The sequence below is a fragment of the Leishmania panamensis genome (genome assembly GCF_000755165.1).
Source record: "Leishmania panamensis strain MHOM/PA/94/PSC-1 chromosome 22 sequence".
NCBI lineage: Eukaryota > Euglenozoa > Kinetoplastea > Trypanosomatida > Trypanosomatidae > Leishmania > Leishmania panamensis.
The window spans coordinates 169,959-196,530 of record NC_025868.1 but is presented as its reverse complement, the minus strand read 5'-3'; the positions used below and the strand labels follow the sequence as shown (position 1 = coordinate 196,530).

At 58.4% G+C, this 26,572-nt stretch overlaps 7 protein-coding genes across 7 annotated transcripts, besides 3 other annotated features; all 7 read left to right on the top strand.

The window, feature by feature from the left end:
• Nucleotides 1-921: 921 nt before the first annotated feature.
• On the top strand, nucleotides 922-3,120 carry LPMP_220470 (protein kinase, putative; the record flags this gene model as incomplete). Its single annotated transcript, XM_010700746.1, has 1 exon — nucleotides 922-3,120. One exon carries the CDS (start codon nucleotides 922-924, stop codon nucleotides 3,118-3,120), a length of 2,199 nt encoding a protein of 732 aa, XP_010699048.1.
• Nucleotides 3,121-4,061: 941 nt separating this feature from the next.
• Nucleotides 4,062-4,574: a repeat region.
• A 1,710-nt stretch (nucleotides 4,575-6,284) lies between these two features.
• LPMP_220460 (hypothetical protein) lies at nucleotides 6,285-7,766 on the top strand (the record flags this gene model as incomplete). Its single annotated transcript, XM_010700745.1, has 1 exon — nucleotides 6,285-7,766. The coding sequence occupies one exon, from the start codon at nucleotides 6,285-6,287 to the stop codon at nucleotides 7,764-7,766; it is 1,482 nt and encodes a 493-aa protein (XP_010699047.1).
• An 868-nt stretch (nucleotides 7,767-8,634) lies between these two features.
• On the top strand, nucleotides 8,635-9,909 carry LPMP_220450 (hypothetical protein; the record flags this gene model as incomplete). Its single annotated transcript, XM_010700744.1, has 1 exon — nucleotides 8,635-9,909. The coding sequence occupies one exon, from the start codon at nucleotides 8,635-8,637 to the stop codon at nucleotides 9,907-9,909; it is 1,275 nt and encodes a 424-aa protein (XP_010699046.1).
• A 185-nt stretch (nucleotides 9,910-10,094) lies between these two features.
• Nucleotides 10,095-10,627: a repeat region.
• Nucleotides 10,628-11,677: 1,050 nt separating this feature from the next.
• On the top strand, nucleotides 11,678-12,136 carry LPMP_220440 (40S ribosomal protein S15, putative; the record flags this gene model as incomplete). The annotated part of the gene is made up of 1 exon (XM_010700743.1): nucleotides 11,678-12,136. The coding sequence occupies one exon, from the start codon at nucleotides 11,678-11,680 to the stop codon at nucleotides 12,134-12,136; it is 459 nt and encodes a 152-aa protein (XP_010699045.1).
• Nucleotides 12,137-12,906: 770 nt separating this feature from the next.
• On the top strand, nucleotides 12,907-13,773 carry LPMP_220430 (N-acetyltransferase, putative; the record flags this gene model as incomplete). The annotated part of the gene is made up of 1 exon (XM_010700742.1): nucleotides 12,907-13,773. One exon carries the CDS (start codon nucleotides 12,907-12,909, stop codon nucleotides 13,771-13,773), a length of 867 nt encoding a protein of 288 aa, XP_010699044.1.
• Nucleotides 13,774-16,393: 2,620 nt separating this feature from the next.
• Nucleotides 16,394-19,777, top strand: LPMP_220420 (hypothetical protein; the record flags this gene model as incomplete). The annotated part of the gene is made up of 1 exon (XM_010700741.1): nucleotides 16,394-19,777. The coding sequence occupies one exon, from the start codon at nucleotides 16,394-16,396 to the stop codon at nucleotides 19,775-19,777; it is 3,384 nt and encodes a 1,127-aa protein (XP_010699043.1).
• Nucleotides 19,778-20,052: 275 nt separating this feature from the next.
• Nucleotides 20,053-20,489: a repeat region.
• A 1,050-nt stretch (nucleotides 20,490-21,539) lies between these two features.
• On the top strand, nucleotides 21,540-21,998 carry LPMP_220410 (40S ribosomal protein S15, putative; the record flags this gene model as incomplete). The annotated part of the gene is made up of 1 exon (XM_010700740.1): nucleotides 21,540-21,998. One exon carries the CDS (start codon nucleotides 21,540-21,542, stop codon nucleotides 21,996-21,998), a length of 459 nt encoding a protein of 152 aa, XP_010699042.1.
• Nucleotides 21,999-26,572: the final 4,574 nt, after the last annotated feature.

Sequence of the window (26,572 nt, the reverse complement as noted above, 5' to 3'; positions counted from 1 at the left end):
CGCAATCGTCGTGTTATGCCGAATAGGAGAGCCTCACACCCCGTCTGTCTTTCCAGGTTGGTGACTCTGGTCTGTGGAATACGCACATGAGCTGTAATTGCCTACACATAAGCGTTTGCCTGAACGGGCGTGCGTCCACCTTGCCGCCATTTCGTATCGCTTCCTTGGACGGGTTTTCCTTCCTTCCTCCACCCCTCCTCCTGGTGGGCCTCGCCTACACCGACTCCTTCATCCTTTTTTTTTTGTTTGCCTCCTTCCCTCTTCTCGCTCTACTTACATTTCTCGTGGCCCCTCCCCTTTCAATCTGCGCGCTTCATTTGCCCCTCTTGCCGATTATACCCTCACTCATGGACGCAGAAACGCAACCATCATCGCTGTTGCCCGTGGCCCACGTGCATCTGTTCAACAGAGGTTTTTTCCTTCTTCTTTACGCTTGAAGCACACTGCTCTGCCCGGCCTGCTGAGGGGGGAGGCAGCGAGCGAGCGTGTCTCTGTACGGGAAAAAAAGGCCTGAGCACGGCAAAACTAAAGCCCTGTGTCTCCCCTCCCGTGTTCGCTTTTTTTTTTTTTCTCTCTGTTTTTCTTCAGTAGATATCCACGCTCACTGAAACTCTTTGTTATTACCAGCTTGACTCGTTGTTCTCCTCTCCTCTACCCCTCCATTAGTTGCTCTGGTCGTGTGTGTGTGTGTTCGCGCGGTTATCTTGGTGAGCATCTTGGCGGCGCAGTCTATCTTCCATGCGCCATTGGCTCCGTCACTCGTATACACACACATTCACGCGGATAGCACACTCACAAGGGCGCCATCCAAGTAGTGCCCTCACGTTCTTCCCCTCATTTTTCTTTCCTTCTCTTTGATTGCTCTTGTTCTCCTTGTCTCTCGCGTTTCGCGTTCTCTTTCACTTTCCCTCGCTTCATGTGATGTCAGATAAGCCGACGCGGTCTCGGCGGCCCTTGTCAGCCGCTCAGATCTCTGCGCGTGCGTCAGGTTCATCCCGCCCGCAAGCGCAGCGGAGCGTAAGCAGCGGGGGTACAGCGCGGGCGCAGGCGACCACTCCTGTGTACAGGCCGCTGCGCTACGTGGGCCGCGGCAGTTTTGGTGTCGTGGTTCTCGCCGAGGAGCTGCATACAGGTGAAAAAGTTGCTATCAAGCGTGTTCACTATGATGCCCGCCTGCACAACCGGGAGGTGGCGATCTTGAACTCCGTCCTGGTCGACGACCCGCGGCACCAGCAGACGTCGAGCACGGTTGGCGGAAGCGCGGGCGTGTCGCGACTCTCTGGTGGCGCGATAGGGGCCTCGTTCAGTCCCTCTCTGTCGGCATCATCATCCTCGCACACTGTGGAGGACGTGCACCTCTGGGCTGGCAGACACCATCCCAACATCGTCGAGCTGCTCGACTTCTACGTCACCTACGACACCTCGTCGGAGCAAGCGCTAGGGTTGGATATGGTTGGTGCCGGAGGTACCGGTGCGGGGTTTGAGTTTCTATCTTCGCATCACCCAACAGAGCATCGCTACCCGTTGAGCGGTGGCCGTGGCCCCACCTCCCCCGGTGTCCTGTCCGCCTCCGCGCCCCTCTCGGCATTTGCCTATCTCGAGATGGTGATGGGCTACTTACCAATGGACCTGTGTTACATGAAGAAGTACTTTTTTCGCTTCCACGAAATACCAAGTAGGATCGCATCCAGCTCAGCATCTCCTCTCGTTTCCCCGGTGCAGGCACCGACAGATCTGTCCTCCGGCGAGCTACCGGAATGCATAGCAGGCCGCCCCCCGACGTCACCCAAACACCCTAGCACTGATTGCAAAGGTAGCAGCAGCTGTTGCCACAGCAGCACCGGCACCAGCGGTGGCGATTTTCGCAACCACCTTCCCTTGAATTGGGTGAAGGTGGTGCTATTCCAGCTTGCCCGGGCGTTAGCGTTTATGCATGCGCGTCATGTCTGCCACCGTGACTTGAAGCCTGGCAACGTCCTTGTCGACCCCCATACCGGCCGCGTGCAGCTGTGCGACTTTGGCAGCGCAAAGCAGATAATGCAACCAGCGGAGGAGAAAAACGTGTCGTATATTTGTTCCCGCTACTACCGCGCCCCTGAGCTACTCTTCGGTGCGCTGCACTACGGATGCGCCGTAGACATGTGGTCGTTTGGCTGCATCGCTGCGGAACTCTTGCGGGAGTCGGGCAGGCCCCTTTTCCGCGGCTGCACTTCGATTGATCAGATGGCAGAGCTCTTCAAGGTGTTGGGGGCGCCGTCGAAGCGGGAGATGTACGCCATGAACCCCCAGTGTGCAGAGGCACTGCTGCGCACCCACGCCATGCACCGCAACCAGAGCTTCCGCCACCGCCCTCATTCTGGCGCTCGCGGGTGCGGCAGCGGTGCCGAGCGGCGGAATCGGTCCTGTGGGCTAGCGCTCGGGGTGGGCTACCAGGCTGAGGAAGAGGAGGACGACGAGTTGCATAGCGGTTTGCAGCAGGCTGAGTACGACGCTGAGAATCACGGCGACTTTCTCCGCGACGCGCTGGATGATGGCATCTTGTCTCAGGCCTCGGTGTCGCCTGGTATGGCAACTGGATCGCAGGTGCCATCCTCCCCAACAGACCCTCGCCATTACAAGAGAGCGTTCTCTGAGCGACCGTCTAGCGTTGCTACAGCAACGCTGGATGACGTGACACCTACGCCGTTCGAGGAGTATTACGATGTGCTCAAGGTGCGCGCGATACCGTGGCGTATGCTCTTTCCAGCTGACACCCCGGTGGAGGCGGTTACGCTTGTGGCGTCACTGCTGTGCTACACACCTGAGAAGCGACTCACGGCGGCGGAGGTGGTTGAGCACGCTTTCTTCGACGACCTCTTCAGCGCTGCAGCTGCTTCACCAGAAACCCGCATATACCACGATACTGCAACTTCCATGGCAAGTGGTGCGACACCGTTCCCCGGCGAAGATCCTGACGCTGCCTCTGCGGCGCTGCGGCTGCCGAATGGTCACCTAATGCCGTTGTCTATGTTCCAGGTCACGGAGGTAGAACGAGGGCTGTATACAGATACCTTCCTCGCGCGCATGGCGCGACAGGCAGAACTGGTGGCTGCTGCCAGGAAGCAAGAGGGGCACTCATGATGCCTTCATTTTTTTCCCGTTTTTGGCTGGTCGAACGCGTACGAGAGACGGGGCAAGTCATCAGCAAGGCCGACGGAGAGGCAGGCAGCGGAACACGTCTCTTTTTCTTCCCTTCGCCGTATTTGCTGCCGTACACACCATCCGCCTCTACGCCCACCCTCGGCTAGAGGCCGATACACACACACACTCTCGGTGAGGAAGAGAGACACACATTGCTCTGGAAATGCCTCTCTCTTTCCGTAAGACAATGTGAGGGAGTGCATTGCGGGTGCGCTGTACTCCATGTTCTTCGTTCCTCTGTTTTTTTCCCTCCCGTGACGTTGCCCCCTCCCCCCTTCCCTACCCCACACTCCCACTTGCCTCCCGCCGTCCATCTTTACTGTTTTCTTTCGTTGCCTTTTCATTTCTCCGTCTTTTCTTTTAGGGTTGTTATTCACTGGCTTTGGTGGCCTCCCTCTTTCGCATACGAATGTGTTTTCCCTGCTTAGGTGCGAAGCGCCGCCGGCGACCACGATGCATCGGCATGTGCCTCCCAATCTCCGCCTTGCCTCTTCCCATTTCGTCTCTGTGCTCTCGCTGGCTGTCACCTCTCTCGCCGCACCCCCGTTCTGGACGCGGCTACAGCGAAGAAAAGCGCAACACGAGTGGGGAATTTCACGCCGGCAACAACGACAGTGCAAAAAAGAAAAAAGGGATGAGGGAGGAGCTGAATTTAGTCTCTCCGAGTGAAAAACAACAAAAAAACAACGAACGCGTCGCACGCTCCCTTTTCCTTCTTTGGCAGGTATTTTTCGCTAGCCTGTTTTGTGTGTGCCTGTCCTCGCTTTCCTCCTCAAGACTGTGTGGACGTGTGTCCGAATACGCCGCCATAGGAGGGAAGGAGAACGCATATGTATGTGTGTGCGTGTGTGCCCATCATTCTCCTGGCCCTGTTCTCCTCTCCCCTTCGACTTCATTCAACTTTTTGTGTCCTTCCTTTCATTATTATCACGTGCTGTTGGCGGGGGGAAGCACTTCAGTGCGTGGCATCCCAGAGTCCAGCACCCGCGGCGTGTGGAGGTCAGAGCGATGCACCGCTGCGGATGCCGGCGGTGAGGCCCCGAACGGCGTTGCGTCGGAGCGCCGGGTGACGGTGAGCACGCTTGTATTCCCTCCCCCCACCGCAGGCCGAGTGCCAGCGTGGCTCGAGTGCATCCCGCCCGGCCCTGACTGGCCTATTGGTGGGGGGCCTGAGCCACCCCGAGTGGGGTGCACCAGGTGACGGCCGGCATGGCAGGCGCGCCTGTGAGGCGGCGTGTGCGGTGGGTGCGTGTAGAATGTGAGGCCGGGGCCGTGCCCAGCTGAGTCGGCGCATTGCTGTAGGGCGCGTGTCTGGTGCTGCGTCACTGGGCGCGATGCGCCTGCGACAGACCGCGGGGGGGGGGGCGTCTGGTGTTTGCCTTGTATTCTGTGGCGTAGCGGGGGACCTTTTGTACGAAATACAGACAAGTACTGTCGTGCTTGCGCAAGTCAGCAGAGTTGTGGACATCTTCGCATGTTGTTTTCTCTCATTACGTCCTTTGCGGTTTCTCCACGTCTGTTCGAGCGTATGTGGAGGTTTGTGTGCGCGGTTCTCTACATGTATCTGCGAAGGCCAGAACGAGCTGCCTCTGGCCAGTGTAAGGGCTTGAGCACACACACACGCACATATATACACGGGCAGACAATCAAGATAATGGACTGTCTATTGCCGGCAGTATCTGCAGTTCTTTCCTCCTCTCTTCTTGTTTTTTTTTTCGAGTTCGCAAGCGCAAGGCGCAATGTGAAGGTGTGTCCTGTGCCTTGTGACGCATACTCCAGCAAGTCGAACAGGGAGAGAGAAACTAAGCGAGGCCAGAGCACCCGCTAGCCTGTGATGGTGCAAGTCTAATGGAGAACCCACTGAAGCCTGCAGAGCGAGGAAGGCCCACGTGTGTGGTCACTGCGACACGGTTTACTCCGTCCCCTTTCTTTTTTGCGTGTCTCTACGCAACGGTTACACTGCGCCGTCAGCCTTTCTCCAAAGAAGTCGGTAGACCGCGAGCACGGTGTGTCCCCTCACTCCTCGTCCTGTCTGGCCGCTCTCAGGCCCTTTCGGTGGCCTTTATCACGCCCCATGCACCCGCATAGTAGTGCTGCTCTATTCTTGTTCTGATCGTGTTTGCCCCATCTATCGCTTCCCTACCTTCTACCTCCCACTCTGCGAGTCCTCACTTCGACTTATCTCACCAGGTATCTGTAAAAGCTAGCCGCTGATCAGATTGGCGATAGAGCACACACCCACATCCACACCCACACACACACACACACAAGACGTAATAAAGGGCGCACTTCAACATCGGAGTCCTTGTATGATCTTCTCTCGGATTTCTGCGTGAACCGCTTCTTGGCCCGGGAACGTGCGTGTGCGTACATTTGGCTGCCCTGGTCCTCAGCTTGAGCTCTCAAGCACGAGTTTGTCGCTCTCTGTCCTACCCCGCCCCGCTCCTCTCCTCTTCTTTCCCCAGGCCCTCCCCTCCCTCTCTTACGCAAGTCTCTCCCGTTTTGTCCGTCAGAGGGTGTTGTGGCGATCGCCCCCTGAAGGGAGGGGAAAAGGAAACGCCCCTGGTACCCAAGCAAGGAAATACTGAGGAAGCAAAATACGCACACGCACACGAGTGACACACGGCGGTCCACTTGACTTTGTCCGATTCGGCGCACTGTATCTCTGTCATTTCTTCTCGTGTTTTCACCCCTCCCACATCTCTCTTGCGTTGGTGCGTGTGTGTATGTGTGTGTGCATTTTCATCCTGGCAAGCATGTACCGTTATTTATCCCGTATCGCCTCAGCGCAGGTGGACCGCATCGGCATCGCCACACTTGCCGCGGGATGGGTGCCGACGCAGCCCTTCACCGCTTCGTGTTTTCAAAGCGCCCCTTTTGAAGACCAAGTCACGCCATCGCTGGTACGGGCTTCGCGTGGCCTACGCATGAGCACCTCTTTCCTCTACATTCCCACCCACAGTGCGCAACGCCGCGGCTTCTCTTCGTCCTACGGACAGTATCATCTAGAGTCTATCAACAGTGGCCATGGCACAGGCAACGCGGTCGATGGTACTGGTGCTGCTGCGGCGGCGCTCTCCTCGAACACGGATGCCGCCACTATTATGACGGCGCGGTCCTTGTCATCCTCTTCGCCGCACGCGGCCGTGCAGGCTGACATTGAAGGGGAACTGCAGACGCTCCGCAGCAGCTATCTGGAACCCTACGATGACGTCTACCGCTTTCTCACACCGTTCAAGAGCACCACACCGATGGTGATGTTTCTGGGCAACCACAGCTCTGGCAAGTCGACCCTGATCAACTACCTGTCTGGTTGCGAGATCCAGGAGACTGGGGTCGCACCGACGGACGACGGCTTCACTGTCATCAAGCGGGGCACGTGTGACATGGATGCCGACGGACCGAGCGTGGTGAGCAACCCCAGCTACCAGTACCAGTCACTACAGCAATTTGGCATCTCGTTCGTGACACACTTCAAGATGAAGACGCGCTCAATGCCGGCATCGTCGCAGATTCCGATGGACATGGTGCTCGTTGACACACCCGGGATGATCGACACACCCGTGCACGCGTCGTCAGAGGAGCAGACGGGGAGCGGTGACCATACCCGTGGCTACGACTTCCTTGCCGTGACGCGGTGGTTTGCGCAGCAGAGCGACGTCATTCTCCTTATGTTTGACCCGGCGAACCCCGGCACCACTGGGGAGACGCTAGACGTTCTCACCAAGTCCCTCACAGGGTACGAGCACAAGTTCTTCTTGGTGATGAACAAGGTCGATGTATTTGAGAAAGTGACGGACTTTGCGCGGGCGTATGGGACGCTGTGCTGGAACCTCAGCAAAGTCATGAAGATGAAGGACATCCCGCGCGTGTACACCACCTCAACGCCGCTGAAAAAGCTGAGCGGGGCGTCCGGTGATGCGCCATCCTCGATCGCGTCGGGCACCGCTACCGTGCCGGCAGCGGAGTTGTCACGCCAGCGAAACGAGATTCTCAAGGAGATACGCGCTGCACCGATGCGGCGCATGGACAACCTCATCACCGAGACGGAGGAGAGCGCACGCAACCTCCTCCTCGCTTGTCGCGTGTCCAAGGTGTTGCGGCAGGAGTACCTTCGGCGCGAGATCTTTCTGTATTGTGCCCTCGGTGCGGCTTGCGTCGCTGGTCCTGCAACAGCCGTGGCCCTCTCTTCCGTGACCATTACCGCAACGGTGCTTGTGGCATTCTTCTCCATTCTCATCGGTAGCGGCGGCCTCGTTGCGACTCGGATGCACCTGCGCGACTTCGAGCGCCGCTTACTGCAGTCGTGCGACAACGCACTTGGCCGCCTCTTTACAGCCAAGACGCTCACGAAGGACGTGGAGATGCGCTGGCAACGCACCGTGAGACCCGAGCTGCTGCGCATCGCTGCCGCGTCGCAGGAGAAGGGCTCCAGTGGCATCATGGCTCTGCCGTCGTGCTCGGCGCGGGCGTGTCGTGGGATGCAGTATGCCATTGACCAGGCGGTTCCGGCACTGCGACGCAAGGTAAGCGAGTACAAGGAAGACTTCTTCAAAAGGCGAGGCGCTGCTGAGGACGACAAGTGAGGAATACGCCCTACGTTCTTGCTCCGCCAGTGCTTATGTTTTTGCTTGAGGCTCTTTGCATTGCCTGCTTGGTTGCTGATGGCGGCGTCTCCGTTGGCTACTGCAACGCACTGGCGTCCTCCATATCAGCGCCTACCCTTTACCGCTGCTTTCGGTCTTTATCTTCTTGTTCTACTCCACTTTATCGTCTCTGTCTGTGCAGTGCACGGCGGTGCCGCCATGAAGGGGGGCACACAAAAGGTGTGTCGAATGAGGGAGGGTGTCTCGTAAGAGATGTGACACACAAGTACGCCTACGTACTCCCCCCAAATGACTACTGGCGCACCACAGTCAGTTTGTAAAAACGAACAAACAAGCAACGAAAAGGAGATGAGCGAAGCTTCTCCCTGGTGGGCCTGGACTACGGCCCAGGCCCTCAAAGTTACCGATTTCTATTGCTCACGCTTCGCTTCATATGCCCGTACGCCGGAGTGCTTCCCCTCTCTCACCCAAACCATTTCTCCTCTGTTGTACCTGTGGAGCATCACGTACAGCGTCTCTTGCCATCTCCCCTCCTTCTTCCTTCCCTCCCTTCGGGAGTCTGCATGACTACATCGTCGTCCTGTTCTCACTGTGAATTGTATTGAAGCATCGACTAGCACACATCAGCACGTGCCACCGCAGCTCACTCTCAGTACATCCCCGCTCCTCTCTCCCTCTTTTCTTCCTCACCTCTTAAGTGGCGCTTACCTCATCGCTCTACTTCCAAATTTGTTCCTTCGAAGAGGGCGTTCCCCCAGCTCAGCCCCTTTGGTTCATCGCAGCACAGAGCGAGAGAGGACGAAGAGCCCACGAGGCACTACTCACGTTCACCATCTCCGCTGCTGTCATGCAATTTGTGATTCACTCCTCCTCCATCCTCGCGCCGGCACTGCAGCATGCGCTCAGGAGCATCTTGAGCGTGCCGGCCCCGTGGGTTGAGACATCTGCCAAAGGCCCTCACCGCGTTACAGTCGATGGACAGACCTTCCACGGGCTCCAGTCGTTTCTGCAGGCGCTACGCCGCACCGCGGTTACGCCGGAGCAGAAGGCGTTTCTCGGCGGAGACGAGGAGCAGATATTGCTGGTAAACCAGTGGGTTTGCGCGGCGGCGGTGCTGGATGTTGATGCTACGTGCGCTGATGCCGACACTTCCACCTCGGTCGCCAAGTTTCTCTACAGTGACGTGGAGCGCATCCTCGCGGCCATGTCGAACGCGGCGTCGCAGTACCTCACCGGAAGCGAGCGCGCCACCATGGCCGACTTGCTCATGTACGCCGCCGCCTTCAACCACTCTGCCCACGCGGAGGTGCTGCCGACCACCATGAAATGGGCTGCATACGCACAAGAGGACGCCTACCTGGCCCCCATTCGCTCGGCGGCTGTTAAGGTGCCGGTGAACAACAAGGCTGGCAAGGCTAGCGGCGTGGCCGCGCCTGCTACTTGGGCGGAAGTCTCATATGTGAAGCCGTCTGAAGAGGAGATTCTGCGCCGCCGTGCGGAGAAGGAGAAAGCGAAGGCGGAGAAGGCTGCTGCCGCCGCAGCAGGAGGAGCAAGCACGGAGAAAGCCTCGACCAGTCCCAGTACTGGAGCTGCAAGCAGCAACAAAGCCAAGAAAGTGGAGCTCGACTCTACCAGGCTGTACGTGCGTGTGGGGCAGCTGACAAACCTGCGTCGACACCCGGACGCAGACCGCCTCTACGTCGAAGATATGGTGCTCGGCGATGAGACGCGCACCATTGTAAGTGGACTCGTGGAGCACTACGCGATGGAGGAGCTGGAGGGAACACAGTGCCTCGTCGTGTGCAATATGAAGCCGAAGCTGCTTATCGGTATCACGTCGCAGGGGATGGTGCTGTGCGCCAAGAACGGCACAGAGGTCAAGTTGATTCGTCCTCCGGCGGGCGCCAAACCAGGCGACCGCATCCTTTTTGGTACCACGTACGATACGGCGGTCGCCATCGCTGGCGCTCCAGAGCCGATGCCGGGTAACAAAATAAGCGAGGTGCTCTCCCACCTGCATACCAACGCCGACGGCGTTCTTTGCTGGAAGGATAAGCCTGCAAGACACCCAAGCGGTGTGGAAGTCTGCGTTCCCGACATGGCAAACTGTCCCGTGAGCTGAGGCATTGTCTCTCTCAGGCACTTCGCACTGGGAGAGAGGGGCCGGTGGGTGACTGTGAACCGACCGGAGAGGGACGACGTGTGCGTGTGCAAATCACCGTTGAATTCTGTTTTTTTTTTCTCTTTTGTGTGTAGGTGTGAGAGTGTGTGTGTGTGCCCATCATTCTCCTGGCCCTGTTCTCCTCCCCCCTTCGACTTCATTCAACTTTTTGTGTCCTTCCTTTCATTATTATCACGTGCTGTTGGCGGGGGGGAAACACTTCAGTGCGTGGCATCCCAGAGTCCAGCACCCGCGGCGTGTGGAGGTCAGAGCGATGCACCGCTGCGGATGCCGGCGGTGAGGCCCCGAACGGCGTTGCGTCGGAGCGCCGGGTGACGGTGAGCACGCTTGTATTCCCTCCCCCCACCGCAGGCCGAGTGCCAGCGTGGCTCGAGTGCATCCCGCCCGGCCCTGACTGGCCTATTGGTGGGGGGCCTGAGCCACCCCGAGTGGGGTGCACCAGGTGACGGCCGGCATGGCAGGCGCGCCTGTGAGGCGGCGTGTGCGGTGGGTGCGTGTAGAATGTGAGGCCGGGGTCGTGCCCAGCTGAGTCGGCGCATTGCTGTAGGGCGCGTGTCTGGTGCTGCGTCACTGGGCGCGATGCGCCTGCGACAGGCTGCGGGGGCGGGGGGGGCGTCTGGTGTTTGCCTTGTATTCTGTGGCGTAGCGGGCAAGCTGACTAGTGAAGGTGCGTTAGTTTCTCCTCACAGCCCCGGCATCCGCGTGGGTTATCCGCCTGTCGTTGCGCTTCGCACTCGTCATGCGTGCGCGTCCGTGGGGTGGTACCCGCGCTGCCTGTGTGCGTGGTGCCAGACTGGAGGCTGTGCGTGCCTCTCTCGATGTATCGTTGGACTTCTCGCCTCTCACTCGTGTTCGTCTTCATCTTTTGCGGTGGGTGTAGGAGGGCCCGGCCCCCTGGCAGCATGAGCGCGTGCGTGCGTGCCCTGTGTGCGCTTCGAAGGTGCTTGGCTGTGCAGGGTTTGGCGGGTGTGGCAGAGGAGGGGGCCTGCTGCTTGGCTGCTGCTGCGCACGCGTCTGGTCTTACCCGCCGCAGCGAGTGCGGCCTAGCCCGTGGATCGACACAGGCTCACGCACGCGTATGGACACACGTGTTCGCGCCATCACTCGAAGTTCACCACCACTCCGCAGCGGAGGTGCAGAAAGGGCGGGGCTGCAGTCTCAGGAAACGTGGGGCGAAGCAAAATCTGTTCGCGCGGCCTGTGTAGCCGTGTCTTTTGGCGTCTTGAGGGAGGCACTTCAATATGGTTGCTGGGCACGCCGATGCAGAGTGTGGGGGGCTCCTCTTGTGCCGGTTGCTTCTCCCTCCCATGGCATCCCTCTCTCCTTTGGCCCTGCCAGTACAACAGGTAGTGTGCTGAGGTGACGCGGAAGGCCCGCGATGCACATCGCCGTCTTCTCCTTTTCACTGCGCACATCTCTGGCGTGTGCATGTGGCGTCGATATCCTCCACTCTTGGACTCTGTGCTTGTTCCCTTATCCTCGTGTTCTTCCCACGTCGTTCTCACTGTTCTTGTGGCCTTATGCGCTGCCATGATGGCCGACACCAAACTCATCGCTGCACGGCACACACGCGCGTGCGCGTACAACGCGACGCCCACGCACACCCACACACCCCTTTACCTTCATTCTGCGAACACCTGCGACTACTGCTGCTGCCTCTGCCCGCCACGGGGTCTGCAAACGAGTCATTAGCTTGTTGTCCCTCAAGATGGCGTCCAACATCACCGCTGAGCGCTATGAGCAGCTCAAGAAGGAGCGCACGTTCCACAAGTTCACGTACCGCGGGCTCGAGATCGACCCCCTGCTCGCGCTGAGCGAGGAGGAGTTCAAGGCGCTGGTGCACGCCCGCGCGCGCCGCCACATGAACCGCCACGCGGACCGCCGCCCGCCCGTGCTGCTGAAGCGCCTGCGCGAGGCGAAGAAGCACGTGAAGGTGGGCGAGAAGCCGAAGGCGGTGAAGACGCACCTGCGCGACGTTGTGATCACACCGGAGATGGTGGGGTCGGTGGTGGCGATCTACAACGGCCACCAGTTCAACGCCGTGGAGCTCAAGGGCGAGATGATCGGTCACTACCTGGGCGAGTTCTCGATGAGCTACCGCCCGGTGCTGCACGGTCGCCCTGGTGTGGGTGCCACGCACTCCTCGCGCTTCATCCCGATCAAGTAAGGTGCTCGCAGCAGGCTCTCTCTTGGTATGCTTTTCTGTGTGTCTGTGGTGGTGGATCCTCGATGACGGTCCCTCATTTTAACTTATCCTTTGTGAGTTCGAAAAATAAGAGAATCGTGAGGCGCATAACAGCGAAGAGACACCCCACAACAGGGGCCTTCTCACTGGTGTTGTGGTGCCGTGCAGTATCGCGTCTACGCCATGTAGTCCACATTTGCTGGTTCCATCACCCGTGGACGTGGTTCTTGCAGACGATGCGTGTGTGCCCCCTTACCTTGAACCCCAGCCCGCTTTTCTTCGCTTTCGGTTAATAACGATGTGGGCGCATGGGGTTGGGCAGGGAAGCAGCATGTAACGGTGGAGTGCCGGTCGTGCTTTTTCGATCTCCTTCCCGCACTGGGAGTGCAGGTGCAGGCTGAGAATGTGGGCAAAGGAGAGCCGCATATGAGGTGTACAGCGCACTTGTGTGCCTTGCTGCTTCTATCGCTGGGCAACTTCGCTTTCGTTTCCCGTGTCATCCTCCCCATCACCTCCACCGTTTCTCTCCATTTTTTTTTTGCCGTTTGCAAGCCAACGTTTAACGGAGCGCTGCCCATACGAGTGCAAAGTCGTGGAGGTGGACGCCAAGACGAAGAAGCGAAGAAGAGTCAATGCTGGCTTGCTAAGTAAGTTCAACGAGGCGTATAAGCACACAGAAATAACACGAGCACGGAAGACCGACACACCCATCCACCCATCCACACACCCGCATCCACAACACAGCAACGATAATGCCGCCCAAAAATGTCAAGAGGAATCAGAGGTCGTCGAAGCAGCGCGACAACTTTGACGAGGCCACCATCGACGCCCTCGTCAAGGCCATCGAGGGCAAGACAAAGAAGGGCACCACCAAGTCTCAGTTGAAGCAGAAAGAGGATAAATCGCTGAAGTGCGTGAATGGTGAGAACTATGTGTTGAGTGAGCAGATGCGTGACGCTCTGCTGGCCCAGATGCACCAGTCGGCTGCGCAGGAGGATCAGTACGTGAACGTGCCAGTACCACTGACCGAGGAGGAGAAGGAGTGGCAGGAGGTAGCGCCGAACAAGTACATTCGGTATGAGCAGTTTGGTGGCAGCGATGAGGAGATGAGCTTTATTGTCAACCTCTTTACCGCAGAGCTGACGGAACCGTATAGCAGTTTCACGTACCAGTACTTCGTCTTTGGCTGGCCTGACCTCTGCATCACTGCATTCGGCGTAGAGAGCGAGACGAAGCCCGACAAAACGGTTGTGGGAGACAAGGTCGGCGCGATAGTGTCGCGTGTGACACGAAAGGGCCCCGGTATGCCGCTGCGCGGCTACGTGGCGATGTTTGCCGTTGTGCCAAGTTTCCGCGGCTACCGTCTTGGAAGCCGCCTTGTCTCGCGCACAGTCGAGCTGATGCGCGCGAAGGACTGCGACGAGGTGTACCTTGAGACGCCTACGTCGAACGCCCGGGCTCTGAGCCTCTACCTGAACCTTGGCTTCGCCAAGACAAAGTTCCTGCCACGCTACTACCTTGACCACTCTGACGCCGTGCGCCTGAAGCTGTGGCTGAAGGATGCCGTGCCCAAGCCTTCCCCAGAGACGGCTGCCGTGGAGGGGAAAGCAGATTCGTGAAGTTGAGAGCTTCCCTTGGATGAAACGAGAAAAGTTCTGGTGTGTAGAGGGTGTGGCGTGCTGCAGCGGGGAGGAGGGCGTTCAGCTGTAGGCAAGGGGGGAGGGGTGGGAAGGCCACCCTAGTATCGTCCGCTCCCCATCCTTCACTGCTCAACCTTCCCTCCCCCCTCTGGTTCATCTGCGCGCTTCTCCTCTGATGCCCTCCCTCTCTCTCTATCGCCCCCTTATTCTTCCCTTTTGTCACACCTACGCCTTCTACTCAGGCGCTGTCGTGTTCGTCTGTATCTTTCAGGCTAACGTGTAGATTACTTACTGGCCTACTAGCACGCAGCCGCCATCAGCTCGTTTTGTTGGTTGTTGCTTCGCCATCACTAAAACTCTGCATCGTATCAGCTAAACGCAATTACCCTTTGCGCACGCCCACGCAGAGGGAGCCGCGTGGTCTGCCACCCGCATTCCATCAGACAGGCTCGCGTATAGGCGCATCGGCCTCTGTATGGCATGTGTCTGCAGTGGAGTTGTGCGTGCGCTGGCTGTTGTCGGTGGGGACCTTCTCACAGACTCGTCGTTCCGTTGGCTCTTCTCTTTCTACATGTTCTTCGTCTTCTTCGGTCGTACTATTTCCCTGTCGTTTAAAAATGCCCGTATGTCAGCTGGTCTTGCTGCACCGCGAGTGTAGCGGTGGATTGCAATAGTATGTGGTGACCCTTCTCCTCCCTTGTTGTGCGGTGATGGGTCGCGTGCGGAGAGAGAGGATGGGGGGGGGAGAGAGGGAGCGACCAGGTGAGGGTTTTGCCTCAGACAGGAGGAGGGAAGAGGAAAGAAGAGTCGTGCATGACTCTTCTTATTCACCCCCAGGAGGGAGCCATCTGCGTATTTTGGGGTCGCTTTTTGGAGTTGTTGGTGCTGCTCTATGACGGCGCCGGCAATAGTGGCAGGAACGAGTTGAGAGGGGGGAGGGGTAGACCAACGTGGATGATATACCGTTGTTCTTCTCTCTTCCTCCCTCTTCCCCACTGTGGCTCTTTTCGTGCTGCTGTTGTGATGGACGCCATTCTCTCGCCGCCTTCAGAACTGCCATGTGGTGCGTGTGCGTGGGCCTCTTCCCACATCGAGGTGACCGATGGCGGCGATGGCAGTGACATTGATGCATGACGCGCCAATCTGTGCGAAGGGCACGAGTAATCGAACCAGTAAAAAGACCCTAAACCGGTTCGAGTTGGAGTGCCTAAACCCAATGGCTGAGTTCTGTGTGTGGGTGCTGCTGGGCCTCCTCATAGTGGTATTGGTAGGGAGGGGAGGGGGACACAAATAGGCAGATAGAGTGGACACCTCCTCGTTGTCTTTGGCTCCTCTCCACTCCACACTCACACACATACACACACAAAGACACAGGCACAGGCTCACGAATGTGAAACAGCAAGCAAACAAGAAGTTAGTCCTCTTGGGAGTCTCAGCTTTGTGGGAAGGACTCGAGCCTATACCACCAATCGCGCGTGTTTTCTTTTTTCCTCGCTGATCCCTTTAGCCCATACACACACACCTCTGTTTGCTCGCTTCCCCCCATTTGTTCTCGCGGCGTATTTGAGGAAAGGTCCGATGATTTCTCCCGCCCGCCCATACGCCCAGTGTTGACTCACTCATTCTTCTTGCCTTCTCTCTCTCTGTGTGTGTGTGTGTGCTGTTCACGGTCGCCATCGTACTCTGTCGCATTAGTGCTTGCGCTTCGCCATTCGCGCATCACGGCGTTCTTTTCTCTGCCAACTTGTCTCGCCTTTCCTCTCCCCGCATCTCCGTCTTTCGTGTTTTTTTCTCTCTGTGTGTACTCGCGGGCGCCTCTGCGTCATCGCAGTAACTTCTCATTCCCTTTTATACGTCTGAGTAAGTAAGTGTGACTCCCCCCTCCTCCCCCTCCCTCCGCACAATCTTACCAGCATCATTCACACCCACCCACACACACCCACACCCTCTCCGTGTCCGGTTAGCGGTCTTCATCATTTTACGGAGAGAGGACGTATTCTCCTCCTCACCACCGCAGTGTGCGCGGCACCTCGGGCATGACTTGACGCCGCTCTACCAACCTCTTTGTGCCGCCCGGCTCATCTGGCTGTGCGCTACCTTCAGCATGCATTCGCGCTCCTCCCCGCAGGGCCTTCCGGCACTGCGTCGACAAGGCCCGCCCTCCTCGGGCCTTTCGCACATGTTCCCCACCTCTCTGAGAGAACGCTCACGGTGCAACACGGTCCCACCTACGGAGGAGATGATAACGTCAGGTAATACCTCTCCTTACATTGCTGTTGCCCCTTCACCGGAGATGTACGGGCAGCCATGGAACACGCCAGCAACGTTGCATTCCCTCGCGGCCTCCGTGACGCACCAGCCCAGCAAGACAGCCGCAGCTCAGCCCGACAAGAGCACGAGTGCAGCGCCGCGTCTCGCTATGTCTTGGTCGCCGCCGCAGCCGTCTCCCACTGGTGTGGCGTATGGCGCTGCAGCGACTACCACCAGTGCTGGACGAGTGGTGTCTATGGTTGCAACGGCAACGCCCGCGCCCTCTTCGCAACTCGTAAGCACCGGCATACCAGCACCATTGCCGGAGTCTACGGGTGTCACAGCCGCCATGCGGGCCGAACGGCTGCGCGAGCTCGAGGATTTTCTCCAGCAACGCGGTGGGCAACGCACGTCGATAGAGGATCGGCACAAGGTTATTCAAAAGGCGCTCTCTCTCCTGCCTGTTGTGTACCCACTTCTCACCAAGGTGGTGGCGTGGATGCGCCGTTATAGCGAGGATGTAGTCGCTACACTGCGCCGCGCCGCCGAGGACAAGGCAGAGGCGCTGAAGCAACAGCAGAAAGAGCTGTACGAGCAGTTCGAGACATTTTTCGAAGGAAAGATACGCGAGCTCATGCGGGTGAGGAAGCAGGCAACGGCGGAGGCGGAGGCGGAGCACGCTGCTGCCTTCGCCCTGCGGCAGGAGCGAGATGTGGAACTCCTGGCGATCAAGGAGCAGCTCGTGGAGCGCATGAACAGCTGCGAGAAGACAGAGGATCAGTTCCGCGACTTTCGCCACCTCATCGCGTCTGTGTTTCAAGCAAATCAGCAGCTGGGTCTCCGCATCGAGCAGCTGGTGGACACTTTAGCGGATCACAACATCCCCATACCTCCAGCCAGCTCGGAGGTGATGGCGCTCCAGACGTCGTCGGACGGGCAGCAGTCTTTTCGACCGAGAGCTTCAAATGCCGACGGCGACGATGCCAGCCGCGGCGACAGCGAATGCAGCGGCGGTAGGCGGCGTGACGGGGATGCCAAGTTCCACAATGTGCCAGTGGAATTCATGGCTGCTGCGAAGCACGAACTGGTGAAATCGCGCCTGACGCTACAGGAGGAGCTGTTGCACTCCGCCTTTGATGACCGCTGCGCCTATCGCATGCGCATTGCTGGACTGACGCAGCAGAACCTCGATCTCAAGTTCAACGTCTCAGAGCTGGAGGAGAAAGTGAGGGATTTGTATACGTACGTTCACGAGAAGCGATTTGTACGGCAGGTAGATGAGCAGGGCGACGAGGCTGCCCTGACGCCGCGACCGCGCGAGGTGCCACTGGCGCTGCAAACAGAGCTCGGCATTGAGCTCCGCCACTCCACTGCCAACATTCTATCCGAGCTCTCTACCCTGGCAATCAACATGAAGCACCAGCTGAACGCGGCCCTCTTGCGTGCGCGTCAGCTGCACACGCTGTCAACGTGGCTTGATGAGGGGAATGAAGCAGCATTCAGCGAGGGCGCGGTCGGCGGCATGTTGCAGCGGGTTTCGGAAGCGACTGTTATTCCCGTGTTCTCCGTCTCTGCCTGGCAGTCGATTCCGCACTTCCTGCGCACCACCATCACCCCCGACGTGCCCAACTACTACTGGACGGAGGCCCAGGCTGCATGCATCCTGCACAACTTCTTCAAGGCGTACAGGGCGATCCGCCGCCGGGCACGCTTTGTACGAGACAGCAAGATGCTCGCCCCGCGCACCTGCCAACTTTTCGAACACCGTGAGGTGCTCCTGACGCGGCTGGACGCGTCCAAGGAGGATGTAGCTGCCACAGAGGAAAATGTGCCGTTCGGCTACGTTGTCACGCAGTTCGCCCGCGATGTGCTTTCGAACTTGTCCCCGCAGAATGTGCAAGCCGAGCTGCCGCTTGTGCTGCCCGGCACCGTCGCCCTTCGCTTACCTACAGCGACCATCACGTCGTCACCGTTCAACGTGCTCCCCGGCGGCAACGGCAGCGGTGACACTAAGCACAGCCCCGGATTACAGCAGACCCCGACAGCCAACGAGCGGCTGACAGTCGAGGACTGTCCGTGGAAGGTGGCCGTCCCTATCGTGGAGCTCGAGCTGACGCGTTTTACATACAACATGTGGTACGCAGCTGTGCGCTACCAGCCATCGCAGCCACTCTGCGATCTTTTCCTCAAGCTCGTCGATGGCCAGATGCCTATCGAGACATTCGACTTGATGGAAGCGGTGCTCAGCCGACTGCGGCGGCGAATCGAGTGTCTGGACGGCGCCGGCACGCGTCGCTTTGCGTACTCACGGCTGGTTAAGGGAATAGTTCGATCTGTGACTGACATGGACGCTAAAGCTGTGTTGCGCGCCGTCCAGGCGGTCGCGCAGGCATTCGAGGCAAACCACATGCCCTTGTACGGTGGCGCCCTCGATTCGGTGGCGCTTTTTGCTGATGAGACGTACTGCAAGCGAGAGGCATTCGCCACCTCTTTTGAGGAAGAGGTGGCACTATGCGCCGGTAGCCCCATGCCTGACAGCGCGACTGCAGAAGCTGCGGCTAAAAAGATGGAACGAACCCCACTACCGTCGTCCTTGATCACCCGCGAGGTGCCGCTGCCGACGTCTTTCACGGCCTCCTCGCCGCCGTCGATGCTGCCTCCAGTAGGGGCCACCTGCATCGTACGCTTCTGCCGCCACCTTGTCCACGACACGGTCGAAGGCCTCTATACCCGCATCGAGGCTGTGCTGTGCCCGCTAGTAGAGGAGAGTGAAGTGGTGCTCGGTCTCTACTTGCTACCTCTTCCACGCGCGAAGGCAGCACTGGCCGCGCTAGACGACATGACGCGCCAAGAAGCCATTCACGCTGCCCTTGTCGGATCGCCGGAGGCGGTTGCAGGCAGCTCTCTTGCGCGTGTCACGATTGGCCGCATCTCTGCGGCGGCCTACACAGGGATGCAGCTCACGGCCGAGGCGGCTAACCTGCTCGGCGTACGAGGTTTGACACACGACTACATGAACCTGCTCGAGTCACGCAGGAATGTAGTGGAAGAGAAGCGGACGGAGGAGCGGCACATCACGGCACACATGGTGGACAAGGCGGTGCAGGGGTTGCCACGCTTCAAGACGTCTACTCACTTCCCATTCCATAGCCAACATGTTGCCTGGATTGGCACGGTGGGGGAGCTGACGGACAGCAATGTATTGCCGAAGGCCGACTCGCTGCTGGAGAACGACGCAACCCTTAACAAAGCCGCTGCCGCTGCCGGCTCGGAGAGCAACATCTCCGTGAAAATCACCCAAAAGGGTAGAAAACAGAAGCTTACGCAGGCGGTGGTGGGAACACACCGCAGCGGCCACGTTGCAGAGCAGCATGGCAGCGAAAAAGCTGACATCAAGGCACGATCCTCCACGCATGCCACACGCCGCCGCAACAAGAGAATTAAACAGGCAAACTTGGCTTCTCTCAAAGGAGAGCGACCAGACTCGGCGGAATACAGCGATGCCGTGCGGAGCAGAACTGCCAAGGCACTGCTGGCGGCATCGGAGGAAGGCGACCTGGTGGAGTGGTACAGCCTTCGACACGCGCTGCGTTGCACCCTGCCGTCCCTTCCCTGGCAAATTTTCCAACCGGACGAGCCAGAGTCGGAGCAGGAGAAGGCGACCATCGCAGGGGCGTCAGGGCCTGGGACGTTGCCTGTGCTCACGGCATCTGAGGTGAAGGCGGCCTCTTAGTCCATTCTCGTGTTGATGGCGGCTCCTTCGTATCATAGATGAAATCCTTGATGTGAAACATACTATGCGGGCACAAAGATGCCCAACCTCAGGTAGGCGTAACCGTTGCGCTGGCACACGATGTATACCTCATCGCCAGACGCTGAAACTTTCACGCCGCACATGCGCCTGACTCCCTCCTTTTCTCCCTGTTTTGTTGTGAGTGCTTCGTTTGCATCTCTGCCCTCTTGCTCAATAATGGAAAGGCGGGGGAAACACTTCAGTGCGTGGCATCCCAGAGTCCAGCACCCGCGGCGTGTGGAGGTCAGAGCGATGCACCGCTGCGGATGCCGGCGGTGAGGCCCCGAACGGCGTTGCGTCGGAGCGCCGGGTGACGGTGAGCACGCTTGTATTCCCTCCCCCCACCGCAGGCCGAGTGCCAGCGTGGCTCGAGTGCATCCCGCCCGGCCCTGACTGGCCTATTGGTGGGGGGCCTGAGCCACCCCGAGTGGGGTGCACCAGGTGACGGCCGGCATGGCAGGCGCGCCTGTGAGGCGGCGTGTGCGGTGGGTGCGTGTAGAATGTGAGGCCGGGGTCGTGCCCAGCTGAGTCGGCGCATTGCTGTAGGGCGCGTGTCTGGTGCTGCGTCACTGGGCGCGATGCGCCTGCGACAGGACCGCGGGGGGGGCGTCTGGTGTTTGCCTTGTATTCTGTGGCGTAGCGGGCAAGCTGACTAGTGAAGGTGCGTTAGTTTCTCCTCACAGCCCCGGCATCCGCGTGGGTTATCCGCCTGTCGTTGCGCTTCGCACTCGTCATGCGTGCGCGTCCGTGGGGTGGTACCCGCGCTGCCTGTGTGCGTGGTGCCAGACTGGAGGCTGTGCGTGCCTCTCTCGATGTATCGTTGGACTTCTCGCCTCTCACTCGTGTTCGTCTTCATCTTTTGCGGTGGGTGTAGGAGGGCCCGGCCCCCTGGCAGCATGAGCGCGTGCGTGCGTGCCCTGTGTGCGCTTCGAAGGTGCTTGGCTGTGCAGGGTTTGGCGGGTGTGGCAGAGGAGGGGGCCTGCTGCTTGGCTGCTGCTGCGCACGCGTCTGGTCTTACCCGCCGCAGCGAGTGCGGCCTAGCCCGTGGATCGACACAGGCTCACGCACGCGTATGGACACACGTGTTCGCGCCATCACTCGAAGTTCACCACCACTCCGCAGCGGAGGTGCAGAAAGGGCGGGGCTGCAGTCTCAGGAAACGTGGGGCGAAGCAAAATCTGTTCGCGCGGCCTGTGTAGCCGTGTCTTTTGGCGTCTTGAGGGAGGCACTTCAATATGGTTGCTGGGCACGCCGATGCAGAGTGTGGGGGGCTCCTCTTGTGCCGGTTGCTTCTCCCTCCCATGGCATCCCTCTCTCCTTTGGCCCTGCCAGTACAACAGGTAGTGTGCTGAGGTGACGCGGAAGGCCCGCGATGCACATCGCCGTCTTCTCCTTTTCACTGCGCACATCTCTGGCGTGTGCATGTGGCGTCGATATCCTCCACTCTTGGACTCTGTGCTTGTTCCCTTATCCTCGTGTTCTTCCCACGTCGTTCTCACTGTTCTTGTGGCCTTATGCGCTGCCATGATGGCCGACACCAAACTCATCGCTGCACGGCACACACGCGCGTGCGCGTACAACGCGACGCCCACGCACACCCACACACCCCTTTACCTTCATTCTGCGAACACCTGCGACTACTGCTGCTGCCTCTGCCCGCCACGGGGTCTGCAAACGAGTCATTAGCTTGTTGTCCCTCAAGATGGCGTCCAACATCACCGCTGAGCGCTATGAGCAGCTCAAGAAGGAGCGCACGTTCCACAAGTTCACGTACCGCGGGCTCGAGATCGACCCCCTGCTCGCGCTGAGCGAGGAGGAGTTCAAGGCGCTGGTGCACGCCCGCGCGCGCCGCCACATGAACCGCCACGCGGACCGCCGCCCGCCCGTGCTGCTGAAGCGCCTGCGCGAGGCGAAGAAGCACGTGAAGGTGGGCGAGAAGCCGAAGGCGGTGAAGACGCACCTGCGCGACGTTGTGATCACACCGGAGATGGTGGGGTCGGTGGTGGCGATCTACAACGGCCACCAGTTCAACGCCGTGGAGCTCAAGGGCGAGATGATCGGTCACTACCTGGGCGAGTTCTCGATGAGCTACCGCCCGGTGCTGCACGGTCGCCCTGGTGTGGGTGCCACGCACTCCTCGCGCTTCATCCCGATCAAGTAAGGCGTGCGAGACTGCTTGAGGTGGGTGCAGGTAGCGAAGAGGTTTGGGAGCGGTTGGACGTCTTGAAGGGGGGGAGGGGGTCGTACAGTGGGAAAAGAAGCGGGCGTGGCGCACGTTCCCCTCGTCTCTCTCACGATCTCTGCCTGCGTCGCTGCTGTTCTTCCCTTGCAGCTTGCCCTCGCTGGATGCGAAGTTCACCCCCCTACACGTGGACAACGCAGGCATGATGGATGCTAATAGGCTCGTCGGATTTGGTTTCTCCTTTCTCGGCTTTGCCGTTTCTTTTTTTTTTTTCGTCTCTGCGTCAGACTACACCTTGGCAAAACTCCCACAGCACGGCATGAGTAGGCGTCTGTATAGAGTTTCTCCTATAGGGAGAGACATCTGTTAGCAGCAGAGGTATCAGGAAAGGCATGTCCGTGCTTGTGCGGGACTGCCTATAGGTTCACTGACGCACACGGCCAGATACAAGTGCGCAGAGAGACAGCGAGCTGTAGTGAGGAGCGATGCATACTCCTTCCTGCATGTGTTTCTTGTTCACCAGAAGACTCTTAGGATGCACGTGGAGCTACGCACACGGACGTGTCCTGATGCGGGGCAAAGGGGAAGGAGGCGAGGCGGGGCGGGGGAGGGAGTGAAATGGTGGGACAGCCTGCATGCAGAGCCGTCGGCGTGCGTGTGCTGGCGCCTCTCGTGCCTTTTCGAGAGAAGGATACGCAGTGCACACCCCGACGACCTTCCTGACGCTAAGAAAAAACGAAGGTGGCGATCCCCAAGGGCGCGTAGTGTTCAGACGGGTGGTGGGGCGTCGAGGCTGTCAGTACTGCTGCTGTAACGCATAGACGGCGCAGGAATCTCCTTCACCGGCGCTACTTTTTATCCCGTTGTCTGCCTTTCCCATCCCTCGTTGTCCTCGCTCCGGCCCCTAATTTGGTCTTGTCCGTCTTTCGCGTATGCATGACGTGTAGGTGGTCAAACGTTATTTCTTTTCGGACCTCTCTCCGCCTCCTACTGTCTGTCTCTCTCTGTCTCCCTCTCTCCCTCTCTCTCTACGTGCATGCGTATGTGGACGTGTTGCAGATGCTTTGGCGCTGTGCATGCCTCCGGTACACCCACCTGAGCCTACCTGCGATATTGGCACTGCAATTCTCGTGTTTATGTGTGTGCCTCGCGAGGGTGAGGGGAGGGGTGGTGGTAGTCGTGGTGAGGAGGAGGAGGGCCCTTTATGGCTATTACTCTGATTCTGCTAGAAGGGCCTGGAGTGCAAGACTGAGGCCACTCAGCACAATGGGGTACGAGCACGGCATGTGAAACTCATGCACTAACCGGGCATCATTGCACACACCAAAGCACGCAAACACTCATGCACACACGCCCAGGCGCATACACGTCTGTGCTGACCCTCTTGCGTTTATCTCTTGAGAGAACACGCCGATAAACTCAGCAGCAGCGGCGCCAACATCTCTGTAGCGAACGCTTTACGGCAACACACGCACTAACGCACGCAGTGCAGTTAGAGAAGAAAGCAACAACTACAAAGGATCGTCATCAACGCTCACCCACCCACGCAGAGAGAAGGGGGGGGGGGAAACGCGAGAGGGACACACAAGCACAAGCCGAGGGTTAAAGAAGGTCCCTATCCTCTGTCGAACACTTCAGTCCGGGACGACCGACTACACCAGTAAAGGTACTCTACCTGTCTGTGTATTAGTCTTTGCTGTGGTGCTTGCCCTCACACTCCCTATTCCCTTCTCGAATAGCCTATCACCCAATGTAAGGATTTGAATTCATACCGTTGCTGGCTTCCCTTTCAGCACCTCTTGACCGTTGACCGACCTGCTGAGAGCAGCCCCACCCCCCCTCCACTACCCGTGTGCCTCAGCGAGGACACCAACATTCCTCTTTTTATAAATCTGCGGTGGACTCTTCTCCTCCTCATGTTTGTGATGGGCGGCGCGAAAGCGAGCGGTGGCATGGGCGCAGAGCCTTTCACTAGCACTCTGTTTTCCAGGCCGATGCCGCCATCAGTGCTGTGTGCACTTGGGGCTTGCTCCTTGAGGAACTGAAGGCGCTTCAGCTAACCCTGCGCGAGTAAAGGCTCTGTCTAGAGCAAGGTCGTGAAAGAGATTCACCAGCATCGCAGGTAACAGCAACATCACCGCACGCAGCACCTGAAGTAGACCGCGATCAGCGTGAGAACTACATCCATGTAGGAGTTGGGTGTCTTCGCCATCATCTGTTAGCATCTGTAGAAATGTGCATTGCCTCATCGGGCACCTCCTCCTCGCGCTCGACACCCCAGCGCGAAGCCTCAGCTGCCACCCCGAACAACCACGCAGCAACAGGACCAGCGCCACCCCTGACTCTCCCATTCATTCAAGAGAAGTACTTCAAACTCGGTGACACGCAGCGAGCACTAGGTCAGTTTCCCGCAACATTGGTCACGAGGAAAAAAACGCAGCTACTCGACGACCACGGCACCCAGCACCGCACTAAGAGCCCCATTCTTTGCCAAACACCCCACTCGCCATAGCAATTCCCTTATGCAATGGCACAAAGCTCAAGCGAACTTACCCCCACACTTCACAACCAGCCTCTCTATACTCCGCGCTGGCGTGTCGGCAGCGGAGGCGCGAGGGTTCGCGCGTCTGAAGTGTTGTATCAGACGTACTTGTTCTGCTTCACGTCTGTCTGCCGTCGATTACGCCTTTTTTTGTTGGCGGAGGGGGTCTTCGTGAGCGTTTCTCGCATTCATCGGCCTGTGCTGTTTTTATGTCGTGCTGCAACGCTTGCGGAGGCGGAATAGGATGGAGGCACACACTTCTTTTGGGGGATGAATACCGGGCTGGAATCTGACAAGCGTTGGTAGAGTGAAGCCCGTGTTCTTCGCGGTGAGTGCTTTCCTCGGATGTGGTGTGTGCTTGAGGTCGCCAAGAAGGTTGTCAGTCTGAGGTCGCTTTACTCGGTGATACGGAAGAAATGTCGCGCGGCAATCGGCCTCACGATGCAGAGCAGCGGTGGTGGAGGTTGATGAGATGAAGTGAATGATTCGGAGGTGTGTGTGTGTGTGTGCGTGTGAGGTTGTGTCGTAGCCCAGTCTTTTTTTCGGCGAGGAAAAGGAGGCTGTGGCGTCGTGTGACCGTGCGGGCTTCTTTGCAGTGACTTGCCGTGACTCACCAGTGGTGACCGCCAAGAGACAGAGTTGTCATTCTGTTCTCTGAGTCCTTTATTTGGTAGTTGGTTCTGGCACTCGGTCTGTGCCGCTTCACGGTGTTGGTGCGGAAGGTAAGGCAGCAGGAAAAATAACGCAGAATTTCAAGTCTTAGTGGCGCGTGATTCGTACATTGACACTGGCGCTTGCAGGCCTTTTTTACATATTCGCGAGTTTCTTCCTCTATCCCGTGTCTCCGTTTCGCTCTTCGCCGTACGGTGTGGGATACGGCATCTCGTTGACGATGGTGGGGATCACACTTGTGATGATCACGAAGGTGAGGGTGACGAATTTTTGGCGAACACGTGCGGGGTGTCGCGTGTTTTCTGTTCCTCTGAAGACTGCACCTCGCTGTCCCTCAAGTGCTTCTTACGCCCCCGATGTACCCTTATCCCGGTCTGCTGCCTCTCTCACGCTCCCCCCTTTTTTGCTGTTTTTGTTTCCTTTCCTGGGGTGCTGCACGGTGGGCCTCGATGGACTCTCTCTCTCTCTCTGTGCTGCACATGCTGTGTCACATCACATGCACGTCCTCGCATGCACAGCTTTCCATGCGCAGCACACTACTTGTTGCTTTGGACGCGTGACTCGGTTCGCTTTTCCTTCCCTTTATTCGTCCCCTCCCCTCTCTCTTCGCGAGTGTGGGCCTGCGTGACGAGGGTTTCGGTATCAGGACAACCTGGCGATGGATTTGCAAGTCAAGTTGCCCACTTTCCTCCCTCGACCTGCACATCTTCCTTCGTTGCATTGTTTCACTTATTTGGAGGAAATTTATAGGAAGCGTTACAGTGTCTCAACGACGAGGTGAAGTTCTCGCTGTGTGTCGTGTGCTCAAGATACCCCCCTGCGCGAGTCTCTCCCCTGCCTTCTCTCGCATACTCTTCTCGGGGTGTTGCCGTGTGCCAGTTTTCCAGAATTGACGTGTTTTCTCTTTTGCTGAGTTTGTTGCCGCACCGGCTGCTGGCGAGCGTGTTGTGGGCGCTTTTTTAGTTCGTTTGCTTGTCGGTGAGTATCGTTGTGTGCGTTGGTCGAGTCCTGCTCCTTCCCCCCCCCCCTCACTCACCCTCCCCCCGCATATAGGGTGGGACACACTTTATTCTCTTGCTGTCACGGCATCAGACAAACGGCTCCGCTCTTCTTTACCTCGGCCCTCATTTTTTTCTTTCGTTCTTCTTCGCTCTTCCCGCCGTCCCCTCCACGCCCCCTCCCCCCCTCTCGGTCGGTCGATCGGTCGGTCGGTTCGGGCTTCGGTTGCTCTGGTGGTGAAGGGCACGTGTTCGACTCCCTCTTTCTGCTGAAGGGGTAATCGCAAAAACAAAGACACACGGCGGCGTTTCCATCGCTCTCCCCTTTTTCTCGTTGCTCC